This window comes from Apis dorsata, unplaced genomic scaffold (assembly GCF_000469605.1).
Source record: "Apis dorsata unplaced genomic scaffold, Apis dorsata 1.3 scaffold_161, whole genome shotgun sequence".
In the NCBI taxonomy this organism is placed as follows: Eukaryota; Metazoa; Arthropoda; class Insecta; order Hymenoptera; family Apidae; genus Apis; species Apis dorsata.
Genome location: NW_006263450.1, coordinates 154192 through 172826, shown reverse-complemented (window position 1 = coordinate 172826; position 18635 = coordinate 154192). Strand labels below are relative to the sequence as shown.

The 18635-nt window shown below is 27.4% G+C and overlaps 2 protein-coding genes and 1 long non-coding RNA gene across 11 annotated transcripts in view; 2 read left to right on the top strand and 1 right to left on the bottom strand.

Moving 5' to 3' along the window:
* The window catches only part of LOC102671801 (scm-like with four MBT domains protein 1), a 4695-nt gene extending 2427 nt beyond the window's left edge, over positions 1-2268 (top strand). For 3 of the 6 annotated variants that reach the window (XM_006613644.2, XM_031509511.1, XM_031509510.1), the window contains exons 6-8: positions 198-1048; positions 1133-1782; positions 1854-2268. In XM_006613644.2, coding sequence (XP_006613707.1) covers positions 198-1048; positions 1133-1782; positions 1854-2024 — 1672 coding nt within the window. In that variant the 3' untranslated portion in view covers positions 2025-2268. The remainder of the gene's footprint in view (positions 1-197; positions 1049-1132; positions 1783-1853) is intronic. The other 3 variants (XR_004150144.1, XR_004150143.1, XM_006613645.2) reach the window with 3 other exon arrangements.
* Positions 2269-4172: 1904 nt separating this feature from the next.
* On the top strand, positions 4173-13862 carry LOC102671482 (neuroglian). 4 transcript variants are annotated; one of them, XM_031509522.1, is made up of 9 exons: positions 4174-4310; positions 5242-5321; positions 5904-6036; positions 6695-8928; positions 9010-9268; positions 9352-9672; positions 9745-10394; positions 10661-10753; positions 10863-13862. In XM_031509522.1, exons 2-8 carry the CDS (start codon positions 5267-5269, stop codon positions 10750-10752), a joined length of 3744 nt encoding a protein of 1247 aa, XP_031365382.1. In that variant the 5' UTR covers positions 4174-4310; positions 5242-5266; the 3' UTR covers position 10753; positions 10863-13862. The 4 variants fall into 4 exon arrangements, with proteins under 4 accessions (XP_006613706.1, XP_031365382.1, XP_031365383.1 ...); XM_031509523.1 differs by having other exon boundaries at positions 10661-10757; positions 10863-11141; XM_006613643.2 differs by lacking the exon at positions 10661-10753 and having other exon boundaries at positions 4173-4310; positions 10863-11141.
* A 134-nt stretch (positions 13863-13996) lies between these two features.
* Positions 13997-18629, bottom strand: LOC116185324. Its single transcript, XR_004150156.1, has 5 exons — positions 18375-18629; positions 16990-17905; positions 16049-16333; positions 15095-15946; positions 13997-14600 (listed from the first exon to the last, which is right to left on the bottom strand). It is a non-coding gene; the product is annotated as an uncharacterized LOC116185324 (long non-coding RNA).
* Positions 18630-18635: the final 6 nt, after the last annotated feature.

The following is an 18635-nucleotide window of genomic DNA, read 5'->3' as shown; positions in this document are numbered from 1 at the left end:
TAATAAAAAAATTATATTGTAAAATATAATTAAAATTGATAATAATAATAAAAAAATTATATTATATTATATTCTAAATCACTTATTTAAATAACAAAAGTTTATTTTTTATTTATTATAAATTTTTTATAATTGATTTTAATTATTTTCAAACTTTGAGACTTGCAATTTACACATTTTAATATTTTGTTTTTTAGAATTGTACATCCAAATGGTTGGACTCCAAAAGAAGATGAATTTGATTGGGACGAATATTTAAAAGATACTCAAGCAATTGCTGCAGAAGAAAAATTGTTTTCAGAAAGACAAAGTGCCATAGATGTTGGTTTTGAATGTGGCATGCGATTAGAAGCAGTTGATCCAGAACGTGAAAATGTGATATGTGCTGCACATATTACAAAAATTGTTGACAATCTTTTATGGTTAAAATTAGATAATTATGAAAATACAAGACCAGAACATATTGTTGATATGTATTCTTTACAAATATTTCCTGTTGGATGGTGTGAATCCAATCATTATCCATTAAAACCACCAAAAGATTATATGGAAATTTGTAAACAGTTACAAATGCCTTTAAAAGAAGAAAAGAAAACTAATGTTCTAGATATACCAATATCTGAACCACGTTCTTCGCTATGGTGCCCAAAAATATATTTTAATTATCGTTGTTTTACGGGTCCCATGATTTCTAAAGGAAAATTAGCAACTTTACCAAAAGCAGTAGGACCTGGTCCTGTAATTTTAGTTATGAGAGAAGTTTTATCAATGATCGTATCTGTAGGATATAGAAGCGCACGGATATTAAAGGTACTTCAATGTGATTCAAAACCAGATCCAGGATATCATTTAGAAGTTTTAAAAGCCAAACATAAAAACAATACATATCGTGCGAGCGTCGCTGTAGTTACATCCGGAGATATGGTAGCTGATTTTTGTAGAAATATCTGTAAAAAATTAATGGTATGTCCAAATTTATTTGGTCCCTTATATGTACCTGAGAATGAATGTCCTGATAAATGTCATAAAACATCAAAAGCTAAATTCAGTAAGTATCATTTCTATTATATTAGTAATATATATATATATAATTTTATTTCTATTGTTTTATTTATATTAAATAATTTTTTAGCAGCATCTGTAGGTACTGGACGAAGAGGTAAACCAAAAGGATACACAAGTATTATGGTGCAAAAACCAAAACCATGGGGTGGCAGACGAAAAAGAAGACGTGGAAGATGGGCAAATAGAGAAAAAGAGACTCATGAAGATTTCGAGCAAGAAGATGAAATGCCATTTATGTCATTAGATTTAGCAAAACATGTATCAGGGATTGAAGAAACACTCGATGGAAGACCACCACTTTCTGAAATAGATATTATGATTCAGAAAGGTTTAGAGAAAGGTGAAAAATCAGATGAATTTAAAACTGAACCTCCATCGAGCAATGCATCAGATGATTCAGGAAGTTCCTTTAATGATAATAGGAAAACAAAAGATGGAGGAAGTCCTAATAGTTTAAATAGTAAACAACATTCATCGAAATTTAGTCAAAGTTCTACTGTTACAAGAGCAAGTAAAAGGGAACGAGATTGGGATACGAGTATTGAATCTGATGGAACAGATGGAGAATCAGAATATGTGAGAATGCAAAAAAAACAAAGGCGACCAAAAACGCGGAAACTTGATTCGAATCCACTATTTTGGAGCGTGGATGATGTTTTTAGGTATTTAAGAAAAACAAATGATTGCAAAGATATCGCATATCGAGTAAAACAAGAGGTAATGTATGTAAAAATGTAAAACGAAATACTAAAAATATATCTTACTAATTTATTTTCTATTTCTTGCAGGAAATTGACGGATTAGCATTTTTACTATTAAATTTACCATCTCTTACGCAACATATGAAATTGCGAACAAGTTTAGCTATGAAACTTTGTCGTCACGTTGAACAAGTTAAAGTCACGTTCTTTTTACGACATATAAATGAAGTAGAACCAGAACAATATCAAATTGTATAATTTCAATAATTAAGGATGCAATTTATTATATTATTTATATAGTGTAATATAGTGTATCATGAAAAGACAAATAATGTCGAGATATCTATTGTATAAATGACAAAATGATTTTTAATTTATATGAATATGCAAGACTGTATTACTTTTAAATAGATATACAATGTATTTAATTACGTCTTTGTACATTTAAATTATTTTTGTTATAACATATTTTTTAATGGAAAATTAAATTTTATTGATTAAATTAATTAATCGAAAATACTTCTAAAATTAAATTTCTTTCTCATTTTTGAATTGTAAAAAACATGTACAAAAAATCAAAATCACGAATTCTCTTCAATTGTTAATTTTGCAGTTATTTCTGTTTATACAAATTATAAAACTTTTATTTTGTAAATTGACAATAAAGTAATAAATTTACAATTATAAGAAAATATACTTTAATGCAATGATGACCTAAAATATACATTTGAGATTGTGGGTTTCATGTAACTCAATCTAAATTTGTGACAATGCTATTACATGTTCTATAGACCAGTTTTTGATACTTTGCCAAATTACTTACGTCACAAATAAAATACCAAACAAGTATTCCAAATGGATTAAAAAATATTAAATTTATCATTTTATTCTTTTTCCCTTTCGATAATACATATGCATATCTTTATATTATTATATATTTCACCATATGAATATAAAATATATTTTGATTTATTACATTTTTTTTATTTTTTATTATTAAAATAAGATTCTTTTAGTATGTTAAAAAAATTTTTTCGATTTTCAAATATATCTTATATGGTAAACATTATATAACTTTTGATATAAAGTTTAATATAAAGAAAACGTAATTAACGAAATGAGTTTAAAAATAATAAATAAAATATAATATTCAAAAGAAATATTTGATTCGATATTCTCTTTATATACAATTTAATATTTATCAAAAATAATGATATGATCATAAATATTATATAAATAACATTTGTTGTCTCCTGTGTGTGGCCTGAATTAATATGAAGATTAAATATATTTATATACTAATTTTTAATATAATTTATATTCGAAAATAATAATTTATGCATTTTGCAAAATAATAATGAAGATTATTAATTTTATTGAATATCTATATAATTTATAGCATATATGAATTTATATCGTTTATATGATTAAAGTTTAAATTTATTTCTTCAGACGTTATTTTTTATCATAAAAAAAATCAATTTTTCAACTGTATAAGATATATAGATATATAGATATAAGATATATAGATATTAGAAATATCTTATCATATATATCATATATATTAGAGATCTTATTATGATATTTTATATATATATATAAATATATATATAATATATAATTATAATATATCATATATAAAATATATGATTTCGATATAAAATCTAATTCATTATTTCTATTATGCTATTTTTATAGTTAATATAAATTGTATAATATAATATTAAAATTTATTTTAATTAAATATTAATCAACATTCCTTAATTTCTTTCATATGTATTACTTGCAAATGATATATAGATATAAAATGAATTTTTAATATTATATTTTACATAATATAATATGTTGTATTTTATTCTATTGTTTATAATATGTTATATAATATAATACTTACACAGAATATTTATATAGAAAAGAAATTTCACAGTTCATGTTACATGAGTTGACTATCCCCATTTAATACGCATCAATTTTAAAATATATCACTTCCCCCTTTTTGCAAAGTATACACAGCTGTACTTTAGAATGCTATACATAGATTTACATTTACTTAGAAGACGCGCCTTTTTTAAATCTGGCGCGATAGATATCTTCGATTTGCCTCGACCGTTATTGGTTAAAGAACACTCAATCGATAAAGGAACACTCACATTGTAGATAGATTCAATCAATGAAATATAAAACTTCTTAAGAAAAAATAAATATTTGATATTATATCCAATAAAGCAGTATTAATAAAAAAAATCTAATGAAAGATTATTCCACGTTATAAGGTATTAATATCAGCAATCAGTGAGCTTAAAAAATGTCAACTCTTTTCATAAAATTTTCTATGTGAATGATTCATAAAGTTTAGTGAAACATAATAGTGTGAATCAGTGTGACCAGGGCATTGAGTGGGGATTGTCTGCAATACATGCAACGTATATATCTACATTAGTGTACAGTACCGTACGGTGCGTTACGTGTCGAGTCAGTGGTTTTTCGATGATGCCTTAGTGATGGAATTTTAATATTCAAACGCATTCCAAAACGTTAAAATAGGTGAGCTATTTATTAATGTGGCAAATGAATAATTTTTTAATGATGTGAATAAAGATATCGAGTAAAACCTGTAAAACGAGCAAACGAAGCGTCGGCGATCAATGTTAGTTTGCGGGTGTGCCCGTTTGCCCAGCCCTGTGTGTTCCTTTTTCCCTTTAGTATCCTATGAAAAATCTGTTTTTTAATTAATGCACAATTAATATATAGCTTCGATAAATATTATATAAATGAAATAAATATGTGGAAAAAGATAAATGAATAAAATAGTGATAAAATTTCTATCAACGATGTTATGATTTAGAAGGACAACTACAGTGAGATCATCGTAACACCATCACCTGTTCCGATGATTGTGCGCAATCCTAAAATTCGAGTATATATACTTATTCTTTTTTACATAACTTTGTTAAAAAAAATAGATTTTGTTTATTATTTTTAAAAACTTGTTTAATATTGTATTAGCCGGTCTGTTATCTAATTTTTTTATATTGTTTTTTGTCGCGATGAGCACGCCCATTTTTTACATCTCTATTATACATCATGGGATTTAAAAATTTTATTTAATCCATATATTCTGAAAAAAATCATTTACATAATTTTATACATGCGTGTATTATATATATATATATAATGATTCAAATGATATTTAACCCAGTATTATACCAAAAAAAGTCTCTTATGAATGCAAATAGGGTTTGCAAAGGCTGAAATAATGATTTCAATCGTCGGATTCGTTTGAATCATAAAGATTGATATAAATGAATCTATAGAACATTTGAATTTATAATCTATATTCTTTAAAAGAAATTTAAAATGAATGTGAAATTAAAATTCATGCAATTAATTTGAATTTTTTATTAGTTTCATTATTTTATTTTTTTGACAAAAAATTTCATATATTTAAAGAATTTAAAAAATTTTCTATTTCTAGATAAAAAAAAAAGTACCGACCGATCATGAAGCTCATCCTGTATATTATCTCAACATTGGTATTGCAAGCATCAGCTTTAAGTGAGTGCAATTCCGTCATCACGTTTTATATCGGTCATAATAAATTCGAAGTATATAATACTTATTATATATAATCAATCAATTTTCATGATAACAATTTATGATTTTTAATTATAGTCTATATCCTGGATATTATAGGAGGTGAAAACTATTACAAATGTCAAATGCAGCTAGTTGTTTTTATATAGAACAAATAGTTCTTTTAATTAAAAAATTTTTTATATCAATAGATATTATAAAAAATATATATTTTGCTTTTATTTGCTTCTATAAAATATTTTACATTGAGTCAATTATGCTTAATGTAATTATAATGTATTAAATTCAAAGATTATGTTATTATAAGAAAATATTTTAATTTCATTATTTTTTATTACATTACAAGTTTTTTCTTGATTTTATTTATTTATAGTAGCTATAAAAATAATTTTATTAATTTTGTTTTAGTTTAAATTATATTTCAATGAAAAATTTATTTTATTATTGTAGCAAATATTTTTATATTCATATCAGAAAATTATTTCATAATATGTAATAATAAGTGATAATAAGTAATAATATATGATTTGTATCTTTCATTAGTCCAATCTCCACCACGGATATCTAAACAACCCCCGACAGATGAGCAGTTATTTCAAGTAGCTCAAGCAAAAATTAATGAGAATGATAAACCATTTTTAATTGAATGTGAAGCTGAAGGAGAACCTGCTCCAAGGTACAAAATATTTATTATTTCACCTTATTATTTCACTCATAAAAATATGATTTTAAAAATATTATCAAAAAAGATTACTTATAAAATTGATTTAAATTTTTAATACTATTTATAAAAAAAATAACAACTATTTATAAGAAATATAATAATATTCAGTAATTTTAGAATCATATTTTTTAAGATTTTATTTTAATTTATTTTAAGATATATTTTAAAATTTCATTCATATAGTTTCATTGCACTTACATTTAAATATACTATCTCTGTTCTGCAAAGAAGCCTGAGTAACTGGTCTTAATTACTAGGATGACCTCATAGTCTTAGGGGATATAAAGTTACAAGTACCAATAAAGATATCTAACTTGTGGTGTGAATTATAAATATATGGGAGTGGTTTAACATATACTTTGAATAAAAATAGAAAATATATGATTACTTGTATATGTATAATTATATTATATTTATTTTATGTACCATTATATTCATTTTTATATTTCAATATAATATGATCAATATAGTATTATTTTTAGCATGATTAATAGTTAATTATATAAATAATATTTTTTATTATTAACAAATAAAAAAATACAATATTGTCCAAAATATTGTCATAATATAAATATAAATTTATATTATTTTATTTAATAATTTTATTCAGGTATCGATGGATTAAAAATGGAAAAAATTTTGAATGGCCAGCATATGATGATCGCATATCCCAACAACCTGGTAGAGGTACATTGGTAATCTCAAGACCACGAGATGAAGATTTGGGTCAATATCAATGCTTTGCAGAAAATGAATGGGGAATTGCAACATCTAATTCAGTTTTTGTTAGAAAAGCTGAATTAAATTCATTTAAAGATCAAAATCCTATAAGTTTAGATGCAAATGAAGGACAACCATTTAAATTAACTTGTCAACCACCAGATGGTTTTCCAAAACCAAATGTATATTGGTTAATTCAAGATACTGCTGGAGGCATTAAATCAATTAATAATTCACGAATGACATTAGATCCTGAAGGAAATCTTTGGTTTAGCAATGTTACAAGAAACGATGCTTCCGACGATTTTTATTATGCATGTGCAGCTACATCTGTATTCAGAAATGAATATAAATTAGGAAATAGAGTTTTATTAAATGTTATTTCTTCGGGAATATCTGCCAGTCAAAATAAACATGATCCTGTCAAACAATATGTTAGTAGGAAAAATGAAGTTGCTTTACGCGGTAAAAAAATTGAATTATATTGTATATATGGTGGAACACCACTACCACAAATAGTGTGGAGTAAAAATGGTGAAGTAATTAGAACTAATGATAGAATAATGCAAGGAAATTATGGTAAATCTTTGATAATCAAACATGTTAATTTTAAAGATGAAGGAACATATACTTGTGAAGCGTCAAACGGGGTAGGTGATGCGAAATCTTATTCCATACATTTGCAAGTTATGGCAGTACCATATTTCACTATCGAACCTGAAATCATAAATGCAGCAGAAGATGAAACCATTGAATTCAAATGTGAAGCTGATGGAGTACCTGTTCCTGAAATAAAATGGATTCATAATGGAAAACCAATATCGGAAGCTCCACCAAATCCACGTAGAAAAGTTACTTCAAATTCTATTATTATTGAAAAATTGACCAAAAAAGATACAGGAAATTACGGTTGTAATGCAACAAATTCATTGGGATATGTTTATAAGGATGTATACGTAAACGTTTTAGCTCTAGAACCAGAAATTACACAACCACCTACTGATATCGCTACAGTAGACGGTAAAACTGTGAGAATAACTTGCCGTGTATTTGGAGCACCGAAACCAGCTGTAAAATGGATTCGAAATGGGCAAGAATTAACAGGAGGACGATATAAAACTTTAGATTCTGGTGATTTAGAAATTGAGAATGTAATATTTTTAGATGCAGGCATTTATACATGTCATGCATCCAATAAATTCGGAGAAGTAGAAGGTTCTGGTAATTTAGTAGTAAAAGAACATACAAGAATTACAGATGAACCAGAGGATTATGAAGTTGCTGCAGGTTCTACTGCAACTTTTAGATGTAATGCTGTTACAGATTCAAGTTTAACACTTACGATCGATTGGCTATCTAACGGAGAACCTATTGATTTTGAAATGGAACCACGATTTATACGAAGCACTGATTATTCTTTAATGATCACAAAAACGACTGAACTAGATTCTGGTACTTATACTTGTGTTGCTCATACTGAATTGGATGAAGCAAAAGCACAAGCTACATTAATTGTCCAAGATGTACCAAATGCGCCAAAATTAATTAGTGTTACTTGTATGGCGACTGAAGCTTCTATACATTGGACTCCAATGGGTGATAATAGAGCTCCAATATTAAGATACACTATTCAACATAATACTACTTTTACACCAGATACATGGGAAATATCAAAAGATGATGTACCAGCAATTGAACAAACATATATTGTTCCAATGTCACCTTGGGCTAACTATACGTTTCGCATATTAGCATGGAATAAAATAGGTACATCATTACCCTCACCACATAGTGATGTATGTACTACATTGCAAGATGTTCCTTATAAGAATCCTGATAATGTTATGGGTAAAGGAACAACACCACAAAATCTGGTTATATCTTGGACAGTAATGCCTCAAATCGAACATAATGCTCCCAAATTCATGTATAGAATATATTACAGACGTGATATACCTGGAGAGAAATGGACTATAGAAGATATAACTGATTGGAAGAAAAATAACCTAGTTGTAGACAATCAACCAACTTATCAAAGATATAAGATCAAAGTGGTAGCTATTAATGAAAAAGGAGAATGTAGAGTTGCACCTGAAGAAGTAATTGGATATTCTGGAGAAGATGGTTTGTTATATAATTTTATTATATAAATTTAGAATTTTTTTTAAAATTAATACTATTTAATACTTATTTAATGTTATTTAGTGCCATTGCAAGCACCAAGCAACTTTACATTAAATCAAGTAAAATCAAGTACAAGCGCACAATTTTCATGGAATCCAGTACCTGAAGAATCAGTACGTGGTGAATTAAAAGGATACAAAATACAAACATGGACAGAAAAAGATGGTGAAAAGGGAATGCGAGAAATTGATATAAGAGGTGGCAATAGGACCCATGCACTAGTTACTAAATTTATTCCTTTCAGCAAGAATTATGTTCGAATACTAGCATATAATGGACGGTAATAAACTACAATAACAATTTATAATAACAAATAAACTTTTATATATAACTTTGTTTATAATAATAATTTTTTTATAATAGATATTCTGGACCACCATCTGAAACTTTAAGCTTTGATACTCCTGAAGGTGTTCCAGGAGTGGTTTTAAGTCTTGAAGCTTTTCCAATGGGATCTAGTGCATTGTTTTTAGTATGGACTAAACCTGCAGAACCAAATGGTATCCTGACTGGCTATAGAATATATTATGAACCTGTAAATGAAACTAGATTAGGACCTCTGTTGGAGAGAAAACCACATATTACAGATTCAGAAGCCACTAGTGCAAAACTAGCTATGTTAGCACCTGATACAAAATATCGTATACATATTCGAGCAACGACAAAAATTGGTGAAGGAAATGAGTATGTATTATTATTTAGTATATTAATACGTATATTTAAAACAATACATTGTTTTACGTTTTTTTCACTTAGTTACTTTATTGAACAAAAAACACGCACATCTCAACAACCTGATGTACCATTATTTACCTGGGAAGCTATTCCAAAAGAAAATGGATATTCAAATGTAAGAATTATTTGGCAGTTGAATCTTAATGGAAATCCAGGAAGTCATTTCTTTGTAAAATACAAACTTAAAGGTGAAACAATACCTCTTAAAACTGAATCAGAATATTTATCAAATACAATTGAAATTCGTGGACTTCAAAGTGGCGAAACTTATGTGATGTCTGTCGTTGCTGTTGATGGCAACTACTTCGCTGAAAGTGAACCGCAAGAAATTGAAACGAGTAGCGAAGGACCTATTATTCAACCCAAAGAGAATGTCGCTACTGCAGGATGGTTCATCGGAATGATGTTAGCAATTGCTTTTCTTCTTTTGGTACTTATAATCGTATGTGTTATTAAACGTAATAGAGGTGGAAAGTACGCAGTACATGAAAGAGAGTTAGCTGCTGGACGTGGTGATTATCCTGATGAAGGCGGTTTTCATGAATATTCGCAACCTTTAGACACAAAATCAGCAGGTGGTCGTGCATCTCTTGCATCTTCTTCTCATCAAGATGGAAAACATCCTGAATCTGATACTGATTCCATGGCAGAATATGGAGAAGGAGATACAGGTCAGTTTAAAAGTTTTATTACATGTTTTATTACACTATTATATTAAGTTAGCAAAGCAATTCAAGAAAATTTTTATTAGATTTTAATAAATTATACACTTCTATTCCTAAATGAAAGCACAAATATTTATGTTTCATTATTTTTTATTTTACACATCCGAAATAAAATATTTATTTATAATTTTAATTTTTTGCCTTAGCATTTTAATTTATGTTAATTTTTTGTTTCTTCATTTTATTTTGCTTTATTGCTTGACTTAATACAGAAGGTATGAATGAGGATGGATCATTCATTGGTCAGTATGGTCGACATCGTAAACAAGAACCAAATTCACAAGCATTTGCCACATTAGTTTGAGGTAGGTTAGTGATACATTAAAAAAAAAATATTGTATATTAATAATTCATGTATTCTAAATTATAATTTTGAATTTGAATTTGTGAATTGTGATTATCATTCTGTTGAAGGACGTTTCACAGAAGATGGTTCTTTCATTGGACAATATGGGCCGAAAGGTAGACCGGAAGAAACACCGCCCATTCCAAGCGGCACTATGGCCACATATGTGTAACCTCTGGTATTATCTTATTTAAGCCTCATATAATTTGTTTTTTTGTCAAAAGTAAGGTTTTCAATCCTTACTTAGCTGCAGCAGCTCTGCTATGCACCTTGCGCTGGGCGCAATGTCCAACACTATACTGCCAATTAGATTTTGATTTTGGGTTTTATAGTTTATATAGAAAAATAAGTAAATATTTCTATGTGTTTAAACCGAATAAGACTATATAAATCATATATAATTTGTATATTCATATCGGTTAAAACATAATTCCTCTTAAATGTTTAATACATATCTAAGTATGTATTATTCAAATATTTTAACAATTTTTTGTACTTTGAAAAAAATTAATCTGCGATAATTATTTTTTTTATGATATATTACAATACAAAATACAATTTGTTAATCAATCAAAAATTATTTACAATTAATGAATTTGTTAGATATTTTTAACTAATTATAAAACCCAAAGACGATAGGTGTTTCATAGCGTGCAAGCTATTTATGGATAATATAGTAAAAATATTCTACCATCGATCGTAACATTTAATATGGCCAGATTAAAAATTGACATTTCGAAACATCACAGGGTAGTGAGTTATATTTATATTGTTCTAAATATGTATGACATAAAAAGTATGGTATTTTTGAGGCTGCATATAGGATTTACGTCTTTCAGATAAAGATAATCAGTATCAATAATTGATATTATCCAAAAATTAATTAATATGCGATATAAGCAAGTATTACTTATATGCAATCTTAAAAACGAAAGGATTGACATCGAATATAATGTCACAATCTGGCCTGGACTGAAACTAATTTTAATTAAAAAATGAAGAAAAAATTTGTTCTAAGAATCTTTAGATGCAATCAATTTTTACTCTGCCGACAAAGGGCCAAATATAACAAAACAGTGACTATCTATAATTATTGTGTGCGTGCACTTTCATTAAAGATATACAAATAACAAAAATATATAAAAAATATCATCATCATCATCATCAACAATAACAATATCATTATTATCATCAGCATTCTTATTATTATTATTAATAATACTATTATTATTATTTTTATTAAGATATGAAAAGAACATCATACATGCACTATAGTAGTTAAAAAAAAGTCACATGGCCTCTAATTGTTGCTTTTTGTATGTGAAATGTGCTTTAGCTAAGAACGAAAGTTCTTTTTAATTATTAATATTTATCTTCCTTTTGGTAATTTGATTAATATTGATAATCTGATCAATATAGATATAATTTAATATATAAAAAATTATTGAATATATATAAAGACATATATTGATTACTAAAATTAGTATTAAAAGAATACGAGCAGCTATTACGTTTTAGTATTTGAAATGTTATTATGAAAAGAATTATATAGAATTCGTTTATTTCTCCGAAAATAAATTTAATGTTTTTTATTTACTATGTTAAGTTAAAATATTCAATGCAATGTACAGGTTGTCTGCAAAAGTGTCGTGAGCAAATATATCAGGTACAAAAATAAAAAAGGTACAAAATATAGAATACTTACATGTGCGCGTAAAGTTCGTAAAAATCTATATGATATGATGTGAAAATAATATACATCTCTCAATTTATATAAAAAAATCAAATTAAATTGTGATGCTTTGAGTTGATTTTTAAAATTTTAATTAGTAAACCAATTCATAGATCTTCGATTTATATTTGTCAGGGTCTTTTTTGCCGATTATCCTGTACAAATGGCTTGGACGTCACATAATTTTTACGAACTCTATATATATATAAATATATACGTACAATTATAGACGCCTACAAAAAAATGTATTATAAATGAAAGAAAACAATAATTTATTGTAAAAATACTAAAGTATATAAAAGAATATACAGAGACATATATGTAATATATTAAAATGTCATTAATCATAAACTTATATTAAATTATATATTTGTCAAGATAAGCAAACGACGTCCAAGTCAAAACATAGATGTAATTATGTTTCAATGTATTTTTCTAATCGTACTATTTTTTGTATATTTTTGAAGTATATCCAAATCATATTTATCAAGATTTGAATCTCTGGTTGGCTGATATGGTGACTTATGTGAACTTCCAATACTTTGGTACATATTACTGATATTTTGATACTTTTAATATATTTTGATATACTTTTTTTTCTTTATTTCACTTGTTACATGTATAAAACATTTTTTTTTTTTTTTTTTTGTATTATTTTTTTTGTATGTAGAAACATTAGCGTTTAGCACGAAACATTTGTATATTAGATCTGATCTTTTTTTATCATTGCATTAACAATTTTATTATTACACTGTCAAACAATGACATCATGTTAGTGTAGGAAGCACAGATTTATATTTAAAAAAAAAGTATGATATATACGAAACTTTTTACAAAACAGTGTTCATTTTACAACGACAAGACAGCACATGTTATATATAAAAAAAAATGATAAAAATAATTAAACAGAGGGAATACACTCGTTGAAACATGTGCGCGTCTATCGTACTAACTTTTAATTGTACATTACCTTATTATTAGTATTAATTAGTTTTCCAACAGAAAAATGCATAAAAATGCATGCTCTTATTAAAGATACATTATTATGCGTGTTTCTAATAATAACATTGTTTGAATATTTTTTCTACAGTATAGAGTTTTCAGAGTTTAGCAATCTGGTTAAAGATTCTTTCATCTCCCATAATAAAATAGAGATTGAAAGTATGTATTATATTGTGTTAAAAATGTTATGTAAAATTTCAAAACGATTTTGCCTTGTGTTTATCAGCAGCAATGATAACGCGCATTCCAATACCTGTGTAATATCTCCCACGTCAATAAAAAAAAAAGAATAAACGACTAATAATAAATAAATAAAAATCTTTAAACAATCAAATTATACAAATTTAGGATTATTAATTATTCTTTATTATCAAATATTTATCCTTTAAATTTGTTCAAAGTTATATTTTTTTTAAAGCAGAAAGACAAACTGAAATAATGATCTCAGAAAATTTTTATTGAATATTGTTAGAATATTTGATAACTAAGAATCGGAAAAAATCGGATAAAGAAACCATGATTGAGACCCCCTGTAGACCTTATTGCATCGTCCTCCAGGCAACTGTGGCCTCTATTGTATGAGAATGCATTCGGTTGTCCAACGAAGGGCTATGCGGACAGAAGTCGAACGAGATGTGACCGATAATGTAATTATGCGGGACAGGTTTTTTGTACCGGTACTCTAACTTGATCTCTTGAGAGTTCTCTCTTTTTTTTTTTATTCTTTTTATTTCTTTTTTCGCCAACATTTTCTTTTTCCATCTCTTTCCAACGTATATTTATCCCTTTTCTATCTTTTTCATTCTTTTTCGTTTAGAATCCATCCTGTATCGATAGGTTGCTTTCCTGGTTGCTAATCTCATGTTTTGGGATTGCCCCATTTCGTAGATACATCTCTCTATCGTTTGCTTAGTGAGAAGAGCGATGAAAAATGATAAAAGGGGAAGGCGGACAATGATGCAGAAATGTAGCACAATCTGGTTGCTACCAGCTACATACATCGACATTAGCGCCTGACTGCCTGTGAAGAGTTATGTATCCATGTAGAAACCGAGGTCGTGTTCGTTGTGTCCTACGGAAGAAAAGGAGGTAAGGTCGATGTATATGAAAGAAAGGGATCGTATATACAAGTTGCACACTTTGATCGGGTGCAAGTATTTTGCAAGTTGCAAGATAAATTACAAAAATTACAACTATAAATAGATATCGTATATTGAATAAATAAAAATAATAATAAAAATAAATTATTTTATCACGAATAACGTAATATGACGTAATAACGTATATATATATATTTTAATGCATATTGCAAAAAAATTACATTCTCATTGGAAAAAGGATAATCTAATGAATATATAATTTTTTTTATTTCTATTTGTTACTTCTTTCCTTATCGTTTCTGTAAGATCATATGTAAGAATAAGTTTTAATATCTATTCATTAATAAATGTAACTAAACAATTAATTCGATTTTTACAAGTATGATCATAATGCAACTCAAAATGAATTGATGATCGGTGAATCGACATTTATGCTGACGGTATATAGTTTTGCGTAATGCTTTACCGTATACGACTGTTAGTGGTTTGTAGCGAATCCAATTAGGTTTGCGATGGTTGGACAAAAACATTCGATCGGGAATAAACCGGCACCGGTTGCTCCCCTCGAGACTCACTCCTCCATTCGTGAGCCGTGTATAATATGTATACGTTCAGATCAATTGTACGTTGTGTATCGAATGAAACGGCCTTTTCTTCTCAGCACGCCAATAATATATAGAATGCGCGATTCTCTTTATCATTTATCGAATATCCTCTAATTTTATCCGATTATTAGACGCATATTCCAGTATTTAAAAATTGATTGCTCGAAAATGCTAATAGCTAATAGAAATCGATTATTTCTTCTTCGTCTTTCCTTCATAAAAATTATCTTTTTAACTTTAATTTATAAATAATTTTAATTAATAATATATTTTTTCATTGTTCGAGTAAAAATAAAGAAAAAACCAAGAAGGCGTTTATTTTTTCTTTTTAGGACCGATAAAAGTAATAAGAATTTGAATAGTTACCAAACTGTGTATTTTTCAATCGACTAAAGTAATAATTCTGCGCGCGAGAAGATCGTTTCTCTTTTCTGAATTACCCTATATGCACGCCCGTTTCGTGCACGGTGAAAGAAGGATGAAGGGAAAAAAGCGAAGAAGAGAAGGAGTAAGAGGAAAACCAAAGAGTTGTAAGAGATAACAATGGGCCATTTGTTAGATGACCCAACCCTCGAACATGCAGCCTACAATGCATACTATTATCAACTATTCATTAAGCGTTCTGCTAAACCTGTTGCTCGATAGATCCAGAACAACCCCCATCCTCCCTTGGAAAATGATCACGATTTGATTTTTAAAAATGAAAATATTGCCTTGTAAAATTTTTAAAATTTTCCATAAGATTTAAAAAAATGTTATAGATAGTTTGAAATAAAAAAATGATTCGTTAACTTATGTTTTTTTAAATGAATTACACAGAATTAAAAATTACTGAATATAATATGTAGAATATATATATGAGATCAAAATAGTAAATTCAATATTATGTTATAATTGCAATCTTAAATTAAGTAATTTCTTTCTTAGAAAGACAAGGTGATTTCATCGAAGACAGTTCGGTCTATGACAATGTGTATCATGTATCATTCATCTAAGCTTTCATTCGAAGTCTCGGAAATAGTGTAGTCGATAAGAATTCCATTATTATGCGCTTCTTTTCTATTTTTGCGTTGATTTTGGTTATACATAGATCTCGATTGCTGTAGAATAATAAATAAACTTGATTATTATTTGTCATTTAGTGAAGATAAATTATTTTTTTCTAAGTATTAAAATTTTCATGATTTTTAATAATTTCAATCAAACAATCTCATTGACTAAATAAAAAAACAAAAAGAAATATGATTATGAATTAAATAAATGCTATAGAAGATATTTTCATATATATATATATGTGTGTATTTCATAAAAAAAGTTTTATAGAAAAGAAAGTATTGCATAAAAAAATAAAAATATTTTTTTTATAAAAAGTTTTTATAAAAAGATTTAAATATTATTTATTAAAATTACTTAAAAATAGATAAACATATATACTTTCATAAAAACTAGATTATAAGATACATTAAAAATATTTCTCATTTTTTTTATATTATATATAGAGTTATATATATATATATAGTTATATACTTTCATGAAAACTAGAGTATAAGATACATTAAAAATATTTCTCATTTTTTTTATATTATATATAGAGTTAATATTCATTATTAAATATATTGATTTTTTAATAAGATAAAGTATAGATTCAACGATTGATTTACCTAAAAAATTTTTCAATATATTCTTTTGAATCATATAATAATCCATTGCAAGATATCCAGCATATATTGAAAGTGTCTTATGTAGCTTTCTTCACCTGCACCTGTTTGTAAAAAGTTTTTCTATATGATTTGGTGTGTTCTTCAGAAGATGATCAATCGTGTCGCGAAGAGTTGCTTCTCTCTGTGAGGCGCGAAAAATGTTTGCGGCTTGACCGACCACAAGCGCCAGAGTGTAAAATCGTGCATGTCGTATATACCACGGCATCTAACAAGCCGGCCTTTGTAACGGATTGCAAAACGACCATGGAAATGTGGTCGAACATTCGATGGAAGGATACTGTACTAAGAAGGGTTCCACCAAGAAAACGATGAAATATCTTAAAATTCGTTGTTCTTTCAGACTGTATATTAAAAATTTTATGTATTAAAAATTATAATGAGTAAAAAGAATAAAAATATCTTAAAATTTATATCTAATTTTTAATAATTTTTAAATTTTACATGATTATAAGATGTAGACAAGATTTTCCTGCAGTTGATATAATATCATTCATGATCAATAATTATATTTCAAGAATTTATTGTATCATTCAAATTCAACAAATTTCTATCATTTCGCGGATTATTCAAAAGATTTAAAACAAATTGAAAGATACTGATAAGTTAATAGTAGGCTTAGTGTCAAGCCTGGGAACAAAGTCCAAACTGCAGTAAATTCTCTTTACCGATTGCAAAGACAGACTGAGAAAAGACGAAGAGGGGAATAGAAGACAAGACAAGTACGAAAGAGAATGGAAGAAGAAACGAAGAAGAGGAACCCGGCCAAAGACGTTTAAAAACTGGTTCCTTCCACCCATTTCTTTTCACCTTATTTGCTAATCCGAATTCTGATTTCCATATATCCGTGTAGACGATATTCAAGTCCCAAGAAGATTGGTATAGGTTGGTAGACTGTAAAATATGTCGATGGACTGTCTTTGATTTACCAGATATATAGCAGATATTCATTTTCTGAAAAAATATGTTTGTCTTTAATAAAATCATTCATAAACTTAGAGATGCTCTTAGATAATTGAATCTAAATGGATTCCTTTTATGGATTCTTTAATAATCGATTGATCGATGGTGATCATTTGCCAATCATATATATCGTAAGATTCCTAAAATCGATTACTCGCAATTATGATCAAATGTTTGAATGAATGTATATTTAAATTTGCAACTTCGATTTTTGGAGAATTATTATATTTTAATTTTTTTTTTAAATCATGTAATTTTTATCTCATTCAAATAATCAAAATCTATATTATCAAAATGTTTTATATAAATATTTGGATTTTATAATAATAATAATTTTTAAAATATTTCAAATTTTATCAAATATAAATTACAGCAAAAATTAAAAAAAATGGAAATCATGTTATCATTAACGATCAACTTTCAAACAGTCAATATTGTCTGCAAATCGTTGTGCACGCACCCTTATCCCCAAATATATCGAGACTCCTTAAGAGATAGAGATCTTGCTCGCGGTCTCGGCAAGAACACGGGCTGCTGTAGACCTTTTCTCATTGAGTCAGTCAGTCAGTCAGTCAGTTTGCCGCAGAGACGCGGTCCGTACGCACGTGTGAATACGCGTCTTGTTGTCTTAACATTGCATGATCGTATGGTTGCATTATCGACAGAGTCAGAAAGCATCGGCGAAATTGGTCGTCGGTCAACCGGTCAGTCATATTCTCGA